The following is an 18,327-nucleotide window of genomic DNA, read 5'->3' as shown; positions in this document are numbered from 1 at the left end:
TTCCTTAGAGTCACAAAATATGACCTATTTTCGAGCTCTCTCCTGTGAGACGTATTTTACAGCAACATGCAGGGCAGCAAGCTCTATCACCACTGATGTTATATACGACAGTTTAAACTGAATTGTGATTAGAACAGCCGGAATGACAACAGTACCAGTTGAGCTGGTGAACGAAACCGGCCAGTCAATATAAATGTACAGCTTCCTCATTTTAACTATATCACGCGAGCGTCCATAACGCGTCATTTTAGCGCCTTAAAGCGGCGATGATCAGCGAGACTGGCAGAAGTACTCTCAGGTGCACTAAGCATTCTCCTGTGCAAGCGTCGATCGTCTAATACGATGTTCCCTTCAGGACGACACACGACAATATTCTTACGGAGCGATTGATACACGTATGAACGCGAGGTTTGGCAGATCGATGAAAACGACGATGAGGTCGCTTGCATGTGGGCCGGATCAGACATCTTCACTTGCCCTAGCTTTCTTTGTAAATATTTTGTAAATATATCCTTCGCCTACATCTCGCCTCCGTCCCACTTTGGTGGAGGTGTTGGGTAAGTCACGCCTCGCAACGGAACTTCGCAGCGGCCGTCGTGTTAGATATCTGTCGGCAATGGCGGAAGACGCAGCGCCTGCATCAGTGCCCGCCACTTCAACGGTCATGCTGGTGCAACAGCGGGATCCTGGCGCGTTCTGCGGTTCCGGTGAAGCGGACGTTGAAGACTGGCTGGCGGAGTACGAACGCGTGAGTGCTAACAACCGATAGGACCCTACCCTGATGTTGGCAAATATTACTTTATACTTCAAAGGCACAGCAAAAGTATGATTCGTTAACCACGAAGCTGAGATCGGGAGCTGGGACACCTGCAGAGAAAAATTACGAGACTTGTTTGGGAAGCCAGTTGGCCAGAAGATCACCGCGAAAAAGATGCTCACGTCATGAGCGCAGACGTCTACAAAACCTTACATCTCGCACATTGAAGACTTGTTATCACTATGTCGAAATGCCGACGCCGAGATGCCGGAGTAGGACAAGGTTGGGCATATCTTGAAAGGGATCGCCGACGACGCCTTCAACCTTTTAATGTGCAAAAACTTCTGTGCAGTGAACGCTATTACGAAGGAGTGCCGGCGCTTTGAGCGCGCTAAAAGCCAGCGCATTGTCCACACGTTTGCCCGTCTTCCCAACACGGCGGTAACGTCCTCTTGCGAGGACCACAGAACTGACGGCAGCACAGCCGTCAGTTCCACCAGATCAGATGACCCGGATTGTACGCCGCGAACTTGAAGCCATGACCCCTGCCCCAGTACACGCCGGTGACTCGGGCTCGATTACGACTCGATTCGTGAAAGCCATTGTCCGGCAGAAGCTCGCCAACATGGGTTTCCACTCTGTGTGCACCGTGGCGAGCCCAACACAAACTTCATGGCGTCCGCCCTCATTCTATCGAGAGCAGCGATTCGCTACGCGATCTGGAGACCCAGCTGTGTGGAGAACCCCTGACGATCGACCGATATGCCTTACTTGTCACCGCATTGGCCACGTCATCCGTTACAGCGCCAGCTGCTGGTCGTCGCCGCCTCGAACGCCATCTACCCCTTACCGCCGTTCGGACAGAAACCGCTTCCCACCTTCCACCCAGTCATATTTCCCCAACGCCGGTGCTCCTACAAGGATAAATAGTCCCTCCCCGTCGCCGCGTGGTCACCAGTCACGCTCGCCTACAAGCCGTTGCCCGTCGTCCCCCTTTAGACCTGCACGCGCCTATCAGGAAGACTAAGCAGTGCAGAGTCCGGAGGTGACGCTGCATTGACGACTCCCACCACAAATCTCCTTCTGACGCTGCCGACGAGTCGAAGCTTGTTAGACGTTGATGTTGATGGCGTCACGATTTCTGCGCTCATAGACACTGGGGCGCATATCTCTGGGATGAGTACAGATCTGCGTCGTCGCCTTCATAAAGTACTCACACCTGCTTCTTCCCGCATCCTCCACGTCGCTGATGAAGGGACTCCTGCCGTTCTTGGGGTGTGTACCGCCCGCGCCTGCATGGCTGTTCATCCCACTTCAGTCCAACTTGCCGTCATGGAGAAGTGCCTCATGACCTAATCCTAGGCTTCGATTTTTTGTCCAGCCATTCTGCCCTCATTGACTGTGCGACCGGTGCTCTTCAGCTTGAGCTGCCCCATCTTCCCGATGTTCCAGCCGACATACCACTACGCTTATGCTCTCGCCATCACGTTCGCTTGCCGCCTCAAGCTGCTACATACGTTACTTTGACGTCTTCACACGATATTCCCGATGGCGATTACGTCTTGTCTTTGATTATCGACGATTTGTTAGTATGCGATGTCGCCCTTGCTCACACTATTCTTTCCATTGCTGAAAGTACAGTGGTCGTACCCCTTCTCAACGTCAGCCTATCGACTACGGTTATTCCGCAAGGCATGTCGCTGGCCACCATTTTCGCGCTTTATCCATGCAAGATTGCCGCTTTGGATGCAGATGTTTCGCCACCATCCTTGCTCCGCAAGCTTCGTTCCTTCGTCTCTCGACAAAGTTAACAAGACGATCGCTCCTGATCTGACCCAAGCGCAAGCTCAAGATCTCTACCGCGTTATCGCGTCTTATCGTGATATCTTTGTTTTTGACGGCCGCCCTCTAGGCCAAACTTCTGTCGTGACTCATAGAATCAACACTGGTGACGCCACCCTATACACCAACATCCATATCGCGTATCCCATCGTAAACGTCACGTCATCCAGAACGAGGTCGACAAAATGATAAAAGACCTCATCGAACCTTTGTTTAGCCCGTGGGCCTCCCCTGTCGTTCTAGTGAAAAAGAAGGATGGCAGCTGGCGTTTCTGCGTTAATTGTCGGAGTTTGAACAAAGTAACCCATAAAGAGGTCTACCCTTTGCCTCGCGTCGATGACGCCCTAGACTGCCTTCATGGAGCCCAATATTTTTCGTCAATCGACCTTCGGTCCGGCTATTGGCAGATTTCAGTCGAGCCTATGGACCGGCAAAAAACTATTATGCCAGATGGCCTGTACCAATTCAAGGTCATACCGTTCGGAATGTGTAATGCCCCAGCAACTTTTGAACGTCTAATGGACTCTCTGCTGCGGGGATATAAGCGGTCCATCTCCCTATGCTATTCAGACGATGTCATTGTCTACTCGCCTACGTTTGTCAGCCACCTCACCCGTTTATCGGCCGTTCTTGCCGTCTTCCGTCGAGCCAATCTTCAGCTAACTCTGCTAAGTGCCGTTTCAGACGACGCCAAATAACTATGCTCGGTCACCTTGTCAGTGCTACCGGTGTTTAACCAGACCCCGACAAGGTGCGGGCCGTACAACAATTTCCCGTGTCGTGCACAGTCAAAGAAGTCCGGAGTTTCGTAGGAATATGTTCCTACATTCATCGCTTTGTCGAGAACTTCGCGGACATCGCCCGCCCTCTAACTGAACTCTTGAAGGACATTCCTTTCGTGTGGGGACCCGAACAAGCAGCTTCGTTTTCTACCCTCATCCGTCTACTGACTGCACCACCAATACTGGCCCGTTTCGACCCCTCATCGCCTACGGAACTTCGCACCGATGCCAGTGGTCATGGCTGGGGCTGTCCTTGGTCAAAAACAGCACGGCAAGGAACGTGTCATCACCTACGCCAGTCGCCTTCTTTCATCGTTCGAACGGAACTTTTTCATCACTGAACGCGAGTGCCTGGCTTTAGTGTGAGCTGTCACCAAATTTAGACCTTACTTGTTTGGCCGAACTTTTTCGGTGATCACAGACCATCATGCCCTTTGCGGGCTCGCGTCGCTCAAGGTTCTGTCTGGACGCCTCGGCCGCTGGGCACTACGGCTCCAAGAATACTCGTTTGTTGTGCACTACAAATCTGGACGATTGCACCAAGACGCAGATTGCTTGTCACGCCACCCTTTCGATGACCATGACCTCACTGACCCTGACAAAGACGCCTGCGTACTGTCCATCCTTGCTACGCATGATATCCCCGCCGAAAAGCGGCGAGACGCGACTTTACGGCTCATCATCGACCGTCTAACCGCTCCATCACCAGACTATTCTGTTTGCCTGTTTGAGATACACGACAACGTTCCGTACCGTCGTAATCTCAGCTCAGATGGCCAAGACCTTCTGCTTGTCCTACCTCGCCATCTACGCTCCAGCGTTCTTCACCAGCTTCACGACGTGCCGGTCACCTAGGTGTCTCGTGTAGATGCGACCGCACCCCACGTCAGTTTTTCTGGCCTGGCATGTACCATTCTGTGCGCCGCTTCGTCGCTGCTTGTGAACGCTGCTAACGCCGCAAGCGCCCTTCAGCGCTGTCTGCAGGCCAGCTACAACCAATTGATATCCCTGCAGAGCCATTCTTCTTCATTGGTCTTGACCTTCTAGTTCCTTCTTCTATGTCCATATCGGAAAATAAATGGGTTACGGTCACGACAGATTACGCGACGCGCTTCACAGTCACCCGGGTATTGCCCCCCGACAAGCTGTTCCACAGACGTTGCTGAGTTTCTCCTCCACGACGTAATTCTACATCATGGCGCCCCTCGGCAACTCCTCACCGATCGCGGGAGGTACTTCCCCTCACGAGTGGTAGATGACCTCCTTCGTGCCTGCTCCACTGAACATAAGCTCACCACCGCTTATCATCCACAGATGAATGGACTCACCGAGCGCCTGAACCGAACGCTAACAGAGATGCTGGCCATGTATGTTTCACCTGATCACCGTGACTAGGACAGCACGTTATCATTTTTAACCTTCGCGAACAATTCGTCACGGCATGACATCGCTGGATATTCCCCGTTTTATTTACTGTTTGGCCGGAATCCTGCATTGCCATCTGAGACTCTCCTTCCGTCGCCTCCTCACTCGCCTACTGAATACGCCAGTAACGTCGTTGGTAGAGGCCGTGCAGCTCGTCAACTTGCCCACGACCGACTCTGTGCTTCGCAGGACTCCCAAAAGTCCCGTTACGACAGCCGACGCAGAAGTGTGCACTTCATGCCTGGCTCTCTGATCCTCCTGTGGTCGCCATGCCGCCGCGTTAGCATATCAGAGAAGCTCATCCCACGTTACACAAGCTGCTGCGTCAACTCGGTGACATCAATTACGAGATTATGCCCCTGGGCCCAGCTTCTTCGATCTCCTCGCTACCAACTGATCTTGTTCACGTTTCCCGGCTGAAACCCTATTGCCCATCTAGCTCCTCGCCTTCGTAGCAAGCGCCTAGACGGCGCTTCCGCCACCGGAGGGTGATGTTACGGAGCGATTGATACACGGATGAACGTGAGGTTTGGCAGAGTGATGAAGACGACGGTGAGGTCGCTTGCACGTGGGCTGGATCAGACATCTTCTCTTGCCCTAGCTTTCTTTATAAATATTTTGTTTTATCCTTCGCCTACATCTCGCCTCCGTCACAATATTATAGTGTTCTCGCGCGATATAGTTAAAAATTCGGGAGGCTGTACATCCCGTCTCCATGTGTCTCATTTGATAAAGGTAGCGTGGTCTGTTTTATGACCATTCTGGGCGAACGACCTTCTTAGCATAAAAATTTCCGTAATCAAAACTATGCGACATTGAAGTCATTAATACTGAAAACAAACCGGCATCGGCGTGCTTGAAGGCTCTCGGTGCGGTTATACTTTCCAGGACACATGGTTACGGCAACAATGCGTGTTTTTCTTTTTTTCTACAACGTGCCAGCGACGTCTTTGTTTTATTCTGGAACCGTGAAGTTCAGAAACGAGCTCACCTTCTCGACGCCGCACGAGAGACCGTCCGTGATGTTCACGTGGTAGGCGTGCCCCCGCGCAGGGGTGCAGAGCACGCTGCAGCTGTTCTCCACCTGAGACGCGCGTAAAAGAAAGCCGCGCGTCTCAGAGTGCCGCGGGGGGGGGGGGGGGGGGGGGGAACAAGAAATAGACACACGTCTGTATAAAGTTGCGCTGCTTTGCCATGGTGCCTTTATACCAACTAGGCCAAATGTCAACGCTCATGAATATGTAAAGATAAAAATTTGCGCACCGAATAACGCGTGCTTTTACGGAGGCAAGGCCATGATTCGCGCTGTTAAATGCAGTTTTGCGACAATGCGAAGTTGAGTTTCTTGGTTCGTTTCCAACACTTCATTCCTGTTATGACCGAATCTAAGTCGGTGATTAAGTTCAGCGATTGGCCTTCCTCAGTCACCTACGGCACTGCAAGATTCACGGTGGGAATTTTGAATTTTGCAATCCTATAACAGTGATCATGATGGTGATGATTGTGGTTATTGATGACAATTTGATTCGCCTTTGAAACGGGTTCGTGGCGCCTGCGCCATGCCATGACACTCCGACACATCCCTCTAAAAAGCGCCCGTTTGTTTCGCGTTTCTTCTGCTGTAAAAATTACGGCACCACGACTGCATGGAGAAAACGGGATGATTCCGTTTATCAGGTAACGTACATGCGAATAGGTTTGAAGAGAGAGAAGGAAAGGACGGAGCAAAAGTGCGAGAGTGTAAATCTTACAGCGAAAATAAAAATTATAGGGAGGTCTCCGGTGTCGCCGCAGCGGATGCGCGAACCACTCTGAAGTATATGCAGCTTGGCCGAAAAATTGGCTGCTCGGGCATCCAAACTGTGGCAGCAAGAGCTTTCCATTGTTTAAGGAGTTCACGGGGCCTAGAGTAGCTTCTTCTAGGTCTGCCGAAGAGCTGGAGGTCGATACTATACTGAGAGTTGCAGTTGCTTCAAACCTTGGCGCTAGAGAAGTTAAAAGGAAGACTTTGCATCTGTAGTGCTCGACACGTCCTCAGCGAACGACTAGTTGGTGTTGTGTGCGTCGAGGACGTTGCTGGCAGCCAGAAGGACGTTCCTATCCGATTGACATGCTGTGTCACTGACCGTTCACGTAGTGTAGTGCAAGTGTTTTGCGTTACATTGTCTTCTTTTTTTCGTTTTTTCACCTGCGTCTAAGTGCACTGGGTGACAACTGAATCTAAGCGATCCCCTCTGCTTGATCTCGTTTCTTCACTTTATTTACCGCTGTGTGCTGCTCGGTTCTGCATACATGCGTAAATTTGTATATTTGTAGTATATGTCACGCGGGGGAACAGTTAGAACTTGCAAACATCGAGAACCCATTTGTCGGATATGCTCGTCATTTCAGTAGCGACAGCTGTTGTTCTACCAAAACACCCTGCACTTATGCTCCCTGAGCTCGAGAAATTGCGCCTTACGCTGCGTTGACATTTCGTATCTTTCCCATTCACACAAACTCAACTCACGAATGTCGTTGAATAAACTCAAACATGTGTGATCGAGTCTGCAGAATATTGATAAAAGGGCTATGCCCTGAAATCTATACATGCTTTCAGACCTTACTTTCTTTAAGATTTACTTGAATAGAACTGGGAATTTCTTTCGTCTTACCAGAAGTTCGGCGCAACTCAACTTTACTGTATCGATGGGAACTAAACTAGGTCCCTCACAGTAGCGTAACAAAGAGTTCAGGGTAACAAGGTTTATCAAGATCCAAGATCAGTGCATTTTTTGCAGCATCAGCTGCAAAGGCACAAGCTGCGAAAGCAGCAGCTGCTAAAATCAGCTGCGAAAGCACAAGCTTCAGTAAACACAAGCTGTAACCAATGAAGCGTGGTGCCTTTCATGCGCATTGTTCTCCTTCATCGAGCTTGCTATACGAAAGCTGAAATTTAAACTATGACAACGTACTTCACACAAATGTATGTATATATATACATATATATATATATATATATATATATATAGATATAGGCTGAGGATGCACGTAGAAGTTGTAGGTTGAGAACGCACGTATGAAAAAAACGATGCTTCATTTCCTACGTTGCAACCGGGGTCCGGCCTTCGTCAGGGAATACTCGTAGACCGCATCCCAGCCGAAACGCAGGAAATAAAGCATCGTTGTTTTTTTTTTTTCGTACGTGTGTCCTCAAGCTACAAGTGCCTGTTCAACTACCGGATCCCGGATATATATATATATATATATATATATATATATATATATATTGTAACCACTATTAACGTACTTTGTCGTTTTCATTTGTACATAGCCATCATCATCTTCCTTGTTCTTCTACTTTGCGCATGAGCTGGGGCGTTGCCTTTTTTGAAATAAGCAGTGCTGGACAGCTTGGTCGGACTTATAAAGTGGTGGAGGTACGTCAAGACCCCGACGTCCTCTCGCGTTCTCATCCTTCCTGGAGATACGTTCCCATCGCCGCCTGAGCCCGGCTACCCCTACAACGACGATGGATCCAACCCCGGCTCTTCCGGCGCCTCTAAACCTGACACAGAAACGACTCCGCCTGCGGTGCCCTCTTGGACTGTGCCGAGCCCTCAAAGCGATCCCCCTGTCTTTGCGGGACTCTGCGGTGATGAAGTCGACGATTGGATCGACCACTACGACCGCGTGAGTTCTTGCAATAAGTGGAAAGACACCCAGAAATTGAGGCAGGTCGCATTCTACTTGACCGGTGTTGCAAAGACGTGGTATTTCAACCACGAATCCGACATCGCGGATTGGTCCACGTTTACCTCCAAGCTGCGGCAAATCTTCGCTTCCTCGTCTGGCCGTGCAGAAATCGCCAAACAGAAGGTGGGCACCAGCCTCCAACTTCCACAAGAGTCTTATACCTCACACATAGAGGATGTCTTCTCTGTGCCGCCACGCGAACCCTAGCATGACGGAAGCCGAACGCGTTCGGAATATATTAAAAGGCATTGGGTCTGTCGCGTTCAACGCCTTAATCGTGCAAAATCCGGCTTCTGTGCAAGACATATCACTTCCACATGTCAGCGCCTAGACTAGCTGCAGTCTCTTGGTCTTCAGCATGGCAGCAGCGCTCCTCAGGTTCCACATTCTTCAGATCTACGTGCTCTTATCAGCACCATCATCCGCGAAGAGCTTCAAATACAAGACGTGAGGCGTTCACCTGCTGCCTGTGCCCCAACCCCCACCTTCGACTTGCGTGAGGTTGTAAAGCAAGAGTTGACAGTGATGACTACACCCACGCCGAATCTTGCTCCGGTAGCGCGCCCCACACCTACCTACGCTGATGTTGCTTCGCTACCCACCCCAACCGTGATCTCCGTGCCTACTGACGTTACCTATGACCATTTGGCTTCGATGGGAACCAGAGCACTTGCTGCGCCATCCTGCCCTCAGTGGCGTCCACCTCGCCCTGTTTGTTTATACTGTGGTATACGCGGCCATATATCTCGCTTCTGCCGCCGTCGCCAGCAGGATGAAAGACGAGGCTATGCTTAGCACGAGAGAGACCGCACTCGCCGACCAGGCGCCTGCTATCCCGGATCGTACTCGTTCCCTCAGCAGCGTTCTCCGTCTCCTCCAACTGCTCCCAATCTGCCTCATAGTTCCCGTTCGGCCAGACGTCGTTCTCCTTCGCCTTACCGGCGCTCTACATCACCGCTTCGCCCCACTTCCCATCTTGCCGACCAGCACTCGGAAAACTAACTGTTGCAGTTTTTGGAGGGGAAACTGCTTCCTATATCGGTCTTCAAAAATTCCTCCTGTTCGCCCGACCAGCATGCTTTATGTAACTGTTGAAGGTGTTCCCGCGTCAGCTCTCATCGATACCGGCGCCACCGTTTCTGTTCTTCGTAGTGATCTGTGTTCACGGCTACGGAAAGTAAAAGGCCTTATCTAGGACCTATTTTGCGTTGTGCTAATGAGGCATTCATTCACCCCGACGGACAATGTACTGCTCGTGCTCTCATCAACGGCATTCGCCACCACATTGAATTTATCATCCTTCCAATGTGTATCCATGAACTTATACTGGGTTGGGACTTCCTACATTCTGCTTCAGTCGTCATTTCATGTAGAGAGGAAGTTGTCCATATCACGGATACAGCGCTTGCACCTGTTACGGAGTCTTCACCTTCATGCGTGAACTTGGCCATCGCTGTAGACTACGTCCTGCGTCCTGGTCACGAAGACGTTGTATCCGTAACATCCAGTCATATCGCCGACGGAGACGCTCCAGTCGCCCCTTCTTCCCGCTGTACTCCTCGCGGAATTCTCATTGCCGCCTGTCTCGTCCGGTTGTCACGTGGCCGCGCCCTCCTGTCTGCTTGAAACACGACCCCAGATCCTGTGATGCTGCCCAAAGGAATGACTGTGGCAACCCTCGCCGACACTCAACCTATCTCTATAGTCACGCTGTGCCCTTCTTCATCGCCAGCACCAACCTCTGGTTTGGATTATTCTTTCCCTCTTCCAGCCGTTCTTGGCTCTGACCTAACAGCCGCGCAGTTCAAAACCTTACTGATGGTCTTGGCGAAGCACAAAGCCTGTTTCGATAGCTGTTTCCCTGTGTTGAGTCAAACTTCTGCGGCTACACACCACATCGAAACCGATGGTTCCGCTATAATACGACGACGCCCTATCGTGTATCGCCGTCCGAGCGAAAGGTCATTGAACAACAGGTTGCTGACATGCTTGCTCGGAAGATAATACGACCTTCATCTAGCCCCTGGGCTTCTCCCGTGGTTCTGGTAAAGAAAAAAGATGGCTCCGTCCGCTTTTGCGTCGATTATAGAGCGCTCAATAAGATCACACGCAAGGACGTATATCCAATACCTCGAATTGACGACGTCTTGGACACGCTACAAAGGGCGGAGTATTTCTTCAGCCTTGATCTTCGATCAGGATATTGGCAAATTCCGATGAACGAGACTGACAAAGAAAAGACCGCATTCGCTACACCAGACGGACTTTATGAATTTAACGTGATGCCTTTTGGCTTTGTAATGCTCCCGCCACATTTGAGCGCATGATAGACAACGTACTTCATGGACTAAAATGGAAGTCCTGCCTCTGTTATCTGGACGATATTGTCATCTTTTCGTCTAACTTCAGCCAACATCTTCATCGACTAGACGAAGTTCTCAAGTGCCTTGCAAATGCTGGTCTCCAGATCAATACCAAAAATGCAAATTTGCAAGCAAGACAATAAATGTATTGGGCCACGTCGTCTCAAAGGATGGCATCCAGCCTGACCCCGAAAATATTAGTGCTGTTGTCCAGTTTCCTGGCCCCCAGCAACAGAAAGATCTACGTAGTTTCCTCGGCTTGGCGTCATATTTTCGTCGATTTATACGCAACTTCGCTGCAATAGCAGCTCCTCTATACAAGCTACTGGTTACCGGTGCCTCTTTCACATGGACTAACGACTGCGAGTCGGCGTTTCAAGCTCTTACGCAACATCTTACTTCCGGACCAGTGCTTCGCCACTTCGATGATCGAGCCCCCACCACACTCCATACTAACGCAAGCGCACAAGGTATTGGCGCAGTACTTCTGCAACGTAATGCAGCCTCTAAAGAGCAAGTCATAGCATATGCCAGCCGAACACTTTCTCCAGCTGAGCGGAACTACACCATTACAGAGCAAGAGTGCCTGGCTATCGTTTGGTCGATTCAGAAATTTCATCCATACCTTTACGGCCGCCACTCCACCATCGTCACCGACCATCATGCTCTGTGTTGGCTGTCATTAATGAAAAACATGTCAGGACGCTTAGGACGCTGGATACTCCGCTTGCAGGAATGTGACTTTACAATCACGTACAAGTCTGGAAAAAGTCATCATGATGCAGACGCATTGTCTCACTGCCCACTCTCGCTCTCTCCCGGTAACGCGCCGTCATCTTCCCCGCCACGTCGTTCCGATGTTACGCCTGCCTCACACCAGCTCTCGATAACGCCCCTGGACCAAGTTGCGCTTTCATCACGCTCTTATTTCGTCTTGCTTCCTACTGTCGCACTCTCATTCCTACTGTCGAACTCTCATGGATCACCTTGGTGGATTCGCCGAACCACCCAACAGCCGCTTGCGACGCCAACTTCGACAATTCCGACTTTAAGGTGGCGTGCTACACCGCTACGTTTACCACCCAACAGGTCACCGGTGGGTACCAGTTCTACCTCGCTGCCTTCGCCTGCGAGTATTAGAGGCACTTCACGACGACATATCGGCCGGCCACTTAGGCTTCCACAAGACTTACGACCGCATCAAGACCCGCTGCTTCTGGCCTGGCCTAGCCACAACGGTGGCCAAATACATTGCCTCTTGTGCGTCATGTCAGCACCGCAAACGCTCGACATCCCCTCGTGCCGGTTTACTACAGCCTCTCCCTTGCCCGGAGGCACCTTTTGAATTTGTCGGCATTGATTTATATGGTCCCTTGCCTTTGACACGCTCCGGTCACCGTTGGATTGTCACTTCGGTCGACCATTGAACATATGCCGAGATTGCCCCTCTGCGATCCGGTACCATCTCTGAGGTCGCTGACTTTTTCTTGCGCTCCATCGTCTTGCGCCACGGGGCACCTCGCGTTCTTCTCAGTGACCGTGGCAAGGCGTTTATTTCCCAAGTTCTCGAGGAAGTACTTCGGGCCACTGATACCGTCCACAAATCTACTTCTACCTATCATCCGCAAACCAATGGCCTTGCTGAGCGCTTCCACCGTACGCTGTCTGACATGATTTACATGTACATCCGTCCTGACCACACTGATTGGGATAAAATTCTTCCTTTTGTGACATTCGCGTATAATACTGCTATTCAATGGACTACCGGCTACAGCCCTTTCTTCCTTGTGTATGGACGATCACCTTCCACTCCACCATATTCGACACAGAATTCTTTTTAGCACCTTCTTCGCCTAACGCGTCCCTTCCAGAAGATTTTGCTGCCCGAGTTGCACATTGCCGTCAAATCGCCCGGCAAAGCACGGAAGCTACGCAAGCTAAGCGCAAACGTCGCTGCGACAACAAACGCCGTGACCTCCGTTTTCACCCTCGAGACCAAGTCCTGCTTTGGACTCCAGTCCGCACTCCAGGCGTCTGTGAGAAGTTCCTTCAACGCTACATTGGCCCATACACCGTTGTGCAGCAAATATCTCCAGTGAACTATCTCGTCCGCCCAGTACACTCCGCCACTGACCGGCGCCGCCGGAATACCGAAATTGTTCACGTCTCGCGGATGAAGCCCTTCACTCCCCGTTTAGATAATCTCTAATCTGTGGCCAGGCTGGCCGCTTTCCATGACAGGGGGAAGTTAGTGTAAGCACTATTAAGGTACTTCGTCGTTTTCATTTGTACATAGCCATCATCTTCTTCCTTGTTCTGCTACTTCATCGCGCATGAGCTGGGGCGTTGCCTTTTTCTGAATAAACAGTGCTGGATAGCTTGGTCGGTCTTGGTCTTATAATATATATATATATATATATTATAAGACCAAGACCGACCAAGCTATCCAGCACTGTTTATATATATATATATATATATATATATATATATATATATATATATATATATCGTTTACCTCTTTCCAGAGTACTATCGTGGCAGAAAGTCAAAAGCGAAACCAGCGGTAAACAAGAAAGTGTTCAAGCTTGAGCATGCGATCATAGAAGCAAACTGGGAAATTGCGGTATGACATATCTTTTCTACATCAAACAGCTTTGCTCTGAGTGTCCGAATAACCTGAACTTGCCGTAGTGAGAGCACACTGCGAAAAACTATTTATGCTCAAGAATTTACACTCTCTTCATTTTCTGCCCCACAGTTGCCATTGTCTAACGTGGACTTCCCCAAAATTCAAAATACAACCTGGAGTGCCTATTTCTTCAATACAACCAGCAAACGGTTTATAAAAATAAACCAGCTGCCGTATACTTTGTCACTCATTCAGCATAGCAGTCTATGCCAGCAGAATGTTTGCTGATCGAAACCTTGCTCGGCAGTTTTCTACAATTAGGTGCTAGTTTATGCTTTCATTGCACTTATAGTATGTATAGGGCGCATACAGCGTATATACGAAAGTTGAAATCCATGAACCTTTCTTCTCATGTGTATTGTAGAGCCTAACTTGCAGAATTACTACAAAGAGCAATCCTATGCCATTTTTGTACTCCGGCGTATAGACAGACCCATTGCTTATCGTTCTAAATGTACAAGTCAACTTAGCCAATAAGAGAGACTCGACTTTATGAGTGCACTGTACCATAACACAAGCACAGTTGTTTATTATATTTTTTATCAATGTGCCTCTTTTTTTTTCCCGTATTCTTTTTTAAGCTACAGTTACTTCTAATATGTTTCAGATAGAGGCTTTCCTTTGGGCATTAGCTGTTGCTTTGGTTTTATTGCTGGGCAAGCAAAAACAGTTCTTCCTTCAGGGCATCGTCAATTTTTTTTCTTCTGTGGAACGCACAGCTAGCAACCTGTGTAATTTGAACAGAAACACCCTGCAGCAAGTTTCACAAGGAGAACCGCTCGAGAAAACGTAGTACTATTATAAAAAGATTACTAATGACGGTATAGCAGGCTTGTTCGTACCGGAAATCACCCTTAGAGAATTTACAGGAAAACTGATAACGTTGCCGTAACTATTACAGCACGTTGGTTAGGGTGCCGTAGAATGAATTAACACAATTCAGTATTTTCGTTGACAAGATGCGGCAAATATGACGGCGCGTTGTCGCGGTGCCGTGGGATGAAATTTCGGACGTCTGTATTTTTTTTTTTTTTTAACAGTAACTAGTTGGCGACCGATGATGCCGGGAAAAGTCCAGTAAAATAAAAAGCGTATATCTTACAGTGTACTACTGGAGGCCGCATGGTGGCAAAGCGAGACATTTAACCAACAAATGCAGAATTTTATGGCGCGGTTTGCTTGCCGTGCGATATATAGGTGCTTTTCGGTAGACCAAGCTTTCACTTAACGACGACGCCTATGATGATGGTGGTACAGCTAGAAGAAAGACGCTAATTATTTTATGATTACTTAGTGGCTATGGTGTCGGCCTGCTAAGCACGAAGTCGCGGGATCGAATCCCGGTCACGGCGGCCGCATTTCGATGGGGGCGAAAACACCCGTGTACTTCGATTTATGTGCTCGTTAAAGAACCCCAGGTGGGCAAAATTTCCGGAGTCCCCCACTACGGCGTGCCTCATAATCATATCGTGGTTTTGGCAGATAAAATCCTATAATTTAATTTAAATTAACTTTATGATGAAACGGAGGTTGTCGTCCGCCATGGAGGAGCCAGCACGATGACAAAATAACGATCAACAGGCCGTTATTTCATCGCTTCAGAGCAAAATGTAAAGAGTTTGATGCATGCCAGCTTAAAAATAATATGCGAGCATGCAAATGTTTTGCAGAAAAACGGGGGGCGGGGGCGGGGAGGGGGCGAACTTAGAACGGCATACGTATTACAAGAAAATTTCTTCGTCGCTCATAATCTGTAAACGTTACGACAGGGCAATTCGAATGGATGTATATAGAATACCAATTTGCCTCAGATGGAGCTGCGAGTGACAACAAGAACTACTCAGGACATAATGCATTCTGTCAGAACATCCCGCTACCCACGTTTCCTTCAATTTTGATGGGTGACATATGAATCAATCAATCAATGGAGGTTTTATTTCTCCGTGAGAAACTTGAGCGTAGCAGAGAAAAGGCTACAAACTGCAGCTTTACAATACTCTAGCCCCCTACAGAGTTCGACGGTAAGTTATCCATGGCGCACTTCTAAGCATTACATGTGCAGGAAGAAATAAAGCATGCTAGGCTAACGTAGTAATGAGCTGTTATGTAGACCCCAGCCTCCACTACTCCACTTCTCAAGTTATCTAGTGCAGCAAAGAGTGGACCAAGCAGACACCAAATCATGCACAGCGGTCCACTGTTAAAGGGAACATTCTAATGTGCGGCTCTCACTCTGTTGGTGCGGTAGCTGCATGTACAGTCGCGGTCAAAAATACGCGGCCCACGGCTCCAGTCGGCGGAGCGGCCGCGAGCCGCACCGCGGCGCTCGCGTCGGCGCTGCGAGAGTTTGCGCTCTGACGACAGGTATCTCCCTCGCTCTCGGGCGGATACGTAACGGACGATACGTAACGGGCGGATACGTAACGGATACGGACGATACGTAGGGAGATACCTGTCGTCAGAGCGCAAACTCTCGCAGCGCCGACGCGAGCGCCGCGGTGCGGCTCGCGGCCGCTCCGCCGACTGGAGCCGTGGGCCGCGTATTTTTGACCGCGACTGTACATGCTGAGGCTACGTCAATGCACTGCACCAGTGTGTAGAAAGGTGCCAGCGCCGCCAACCAGAAGTAACCTGCTGCAAAGTGGGGTGATTGTACACTTGCCAGAGGGCATAATTCGCCCGGGATTGACATTATACTGTGTTCCCTTTAACAGTGGACCGCACAGTACTTTCGTGGCGTCTACTATTCCGCTGCGCGTGCATGCAGTCATGTCGGAGAGTACGATAGGCCACCTGCACCGCCCTGATCAGCAAGTGCGCCACGTGGTTTCCCAGGCAGAGCGCCGCCATGGTGGCCTCGTCCAACACGTGCTCGCCAGTGCCTTTCTCGCTCCAGGGAGAAGGCTTGCCTGACGCCGACATGACCGCCGGCAGGGGGAGACACGCGCCGCCTTCCGCTGCGGCTACCCCTGCACGATAGCGTTCGCTTTAAAGGAGTCATAGCTTCGGCCTACCCAAACATTCGCGCAAGCTTTACGAAACAGAGCAGGAAATTTAAATGCATGCTCACTCATTTTATTTTGAATAGACATTGTTCTGTTTATACTTCCTTTGTCGTGCTACGGTCACAGACACCAAAGCAGGTGAAGCTTGTCTGTTTTCCATCGTTTCGGGCAAACTGATCAACTTCATGCTAGCTATGTATACACATGGTGTGTTTTTTTATAGACCATACAGATTTTTCTGTAAAGAAAGTTGACTCCCCATCCCGGCCCTGCGAAAGTGTATGTCTAGCGAAGCTGTTGCAGAACCACCCATACAACTGCTGATGGGGGTATGCAACGTTTTATTGGTGGTTCGGATGCTTGTTTTGAGCTTGTTCTTTATTGAAACGTATGCTGTTCTGTGTGTTGTATAGATGATTTCAATGAATCTATGCACTGCCGGGTGTTCACTTTGCTGAGCGCTTGTACACGGAGTATGAGCCATTGCATTTTTTTATTACTTATGGGCGTATGAGCCATTGCTGATGACGATAGACGTCTGTTTTGAGCTTGTCCTTTATTTAAACGTGCGCTGTTCTGTAATGTCAACAATCAAATTTTACGGAGCGCGAGATTTGAGAATATCCGTGCAGCTTCACAATGCAGCCTAGTATTCGTATTTGCAGCCTCTACTAGTATATGTGAACAACATTGTGATGTTCGATTATACTGACTACTATTACAGGCTGCTCGGAAATTGAATGTTTTCTGAGATCCCGTGGTCCGTGAACTTTCGTGGTTGACTGTACGTTAATTGCGCGCTTGATTCCAATGAATGTATGCACTGTTCGCTTTACTTTGCTGATCGAGTGCTTGTAGCCTCTGCATTACGAGGTGGACGAGCCAGTAGGTTTTTGCTTGCTTACGGGGATATCCACTGCTGATAATAATTTCTGCGCACGGACGGCCACGAAAAAAACACACCACCGAGAGGCTAACAGCTTCGCTGTAAAAGTAATGAGCGCAGCGAGCGTCGCGCTTTCACAGACGACTTCCTAGGCAAGGTGTACATACTTTACCGCTAATAACGTGAACTTCAGAAGACTAATTAATAAACATTCATTAGGTAGATTTTTATTAGTGCATTGGGGGCCGTTGTCTAAATGACAAATTTGGAGGCAGTTACATTTTCGCGCACGCCAATCTTTTAAAAGTCTTGAAAATCGCACCTAATTCGAGATATTCATAATCAAATTCGAAAGCTCAATAGAGGCGTTATCGATACCGAGCGCGCCAGACGACAACGCCCCGTAAAGAAACGCGGGACGAAAGGACGAAGTTTGAATGATAGCATGTCGCGGAAAATCCTGACCTGACACGAGGTACGACTTCCTAGATTAAAAAAAAAAATGAAGGTGAATGTGACGGCCATCAAATTCGTCATTTAAACAACTGGCCCTAAGCACTAATGAAAAGTTAAATAAAAACGTTTTGTTCTTTAGTATTCTCAAGCTAACGTTATTAGCGGCAAAGCATGTCCATCTCGCCTAAGAACTTTGCAAAAAATGCCACGTTCGCTGCACTTATAGCCTTTCTACAAAAAAAAGAAAATGTATTGTCTAAAAAAACAACCTGTATATGTCTCTGCCTTCTCTTTCTCTGTTGCTGCCATCATCAACATCTGGCGGATGCATCCGTTTTCATAACGTGGCTTAAATATTGCTGCTCTCGCTTGAAAGTGTACCCTCTA

General features: G+C 49.2%; 1 protein-coding gene across 2 annotated transcripts in view; it reads right to left on the bottom strand.

Annotated features, from left to right (window-relative positions):
* LOC126516490 (uncharacterized) overlaps positions 1 to 18,327 on the bottom strand; it is a 62,080-nt gene that overhangs the window by 10,004 nt on the left and 33,749 nt on the right. For both annotated transcript variants that reach the window (XM_050166621.3, XM_050166622.3), the window contains exons 3-4: positions 16,387 to 16,562; positions 5,798 to 5,890 (exon numbers count right to left, since the gene is read on the bottom strand). In XM_050166621.3, the coding sequence (XP_050022578.1) occupies positions 5,798 to 5,890; positions 16,387 to 16,562 (269 nt within the window). The remainder of the gene's footprint in view (positions 1 to 5,797; positions 5,891 to 16,386; positions 16,563 to 18,327) is intronic.

This window comes from Dermacentor andersoni, chromosome 1 (genome assembly GCF_023375885.2).
Source record: "Dermacentor andersoni chromosome 1, qqDerAnde1_hic_scaffold, whole genome shotgun sequence".
Classification (NCBI taxonomy): domain Eukaryota; kingdom Metazoa; phylum Arthropoda; class Arachnida; order Ixodida; family Ixodidae; genus Dermacentor; species Dermacentor andersoni.
Note: the sequence above shows the minus strand (reverse complement) of the source record. Positions and strands in the feature narration are given on the sequence as shown.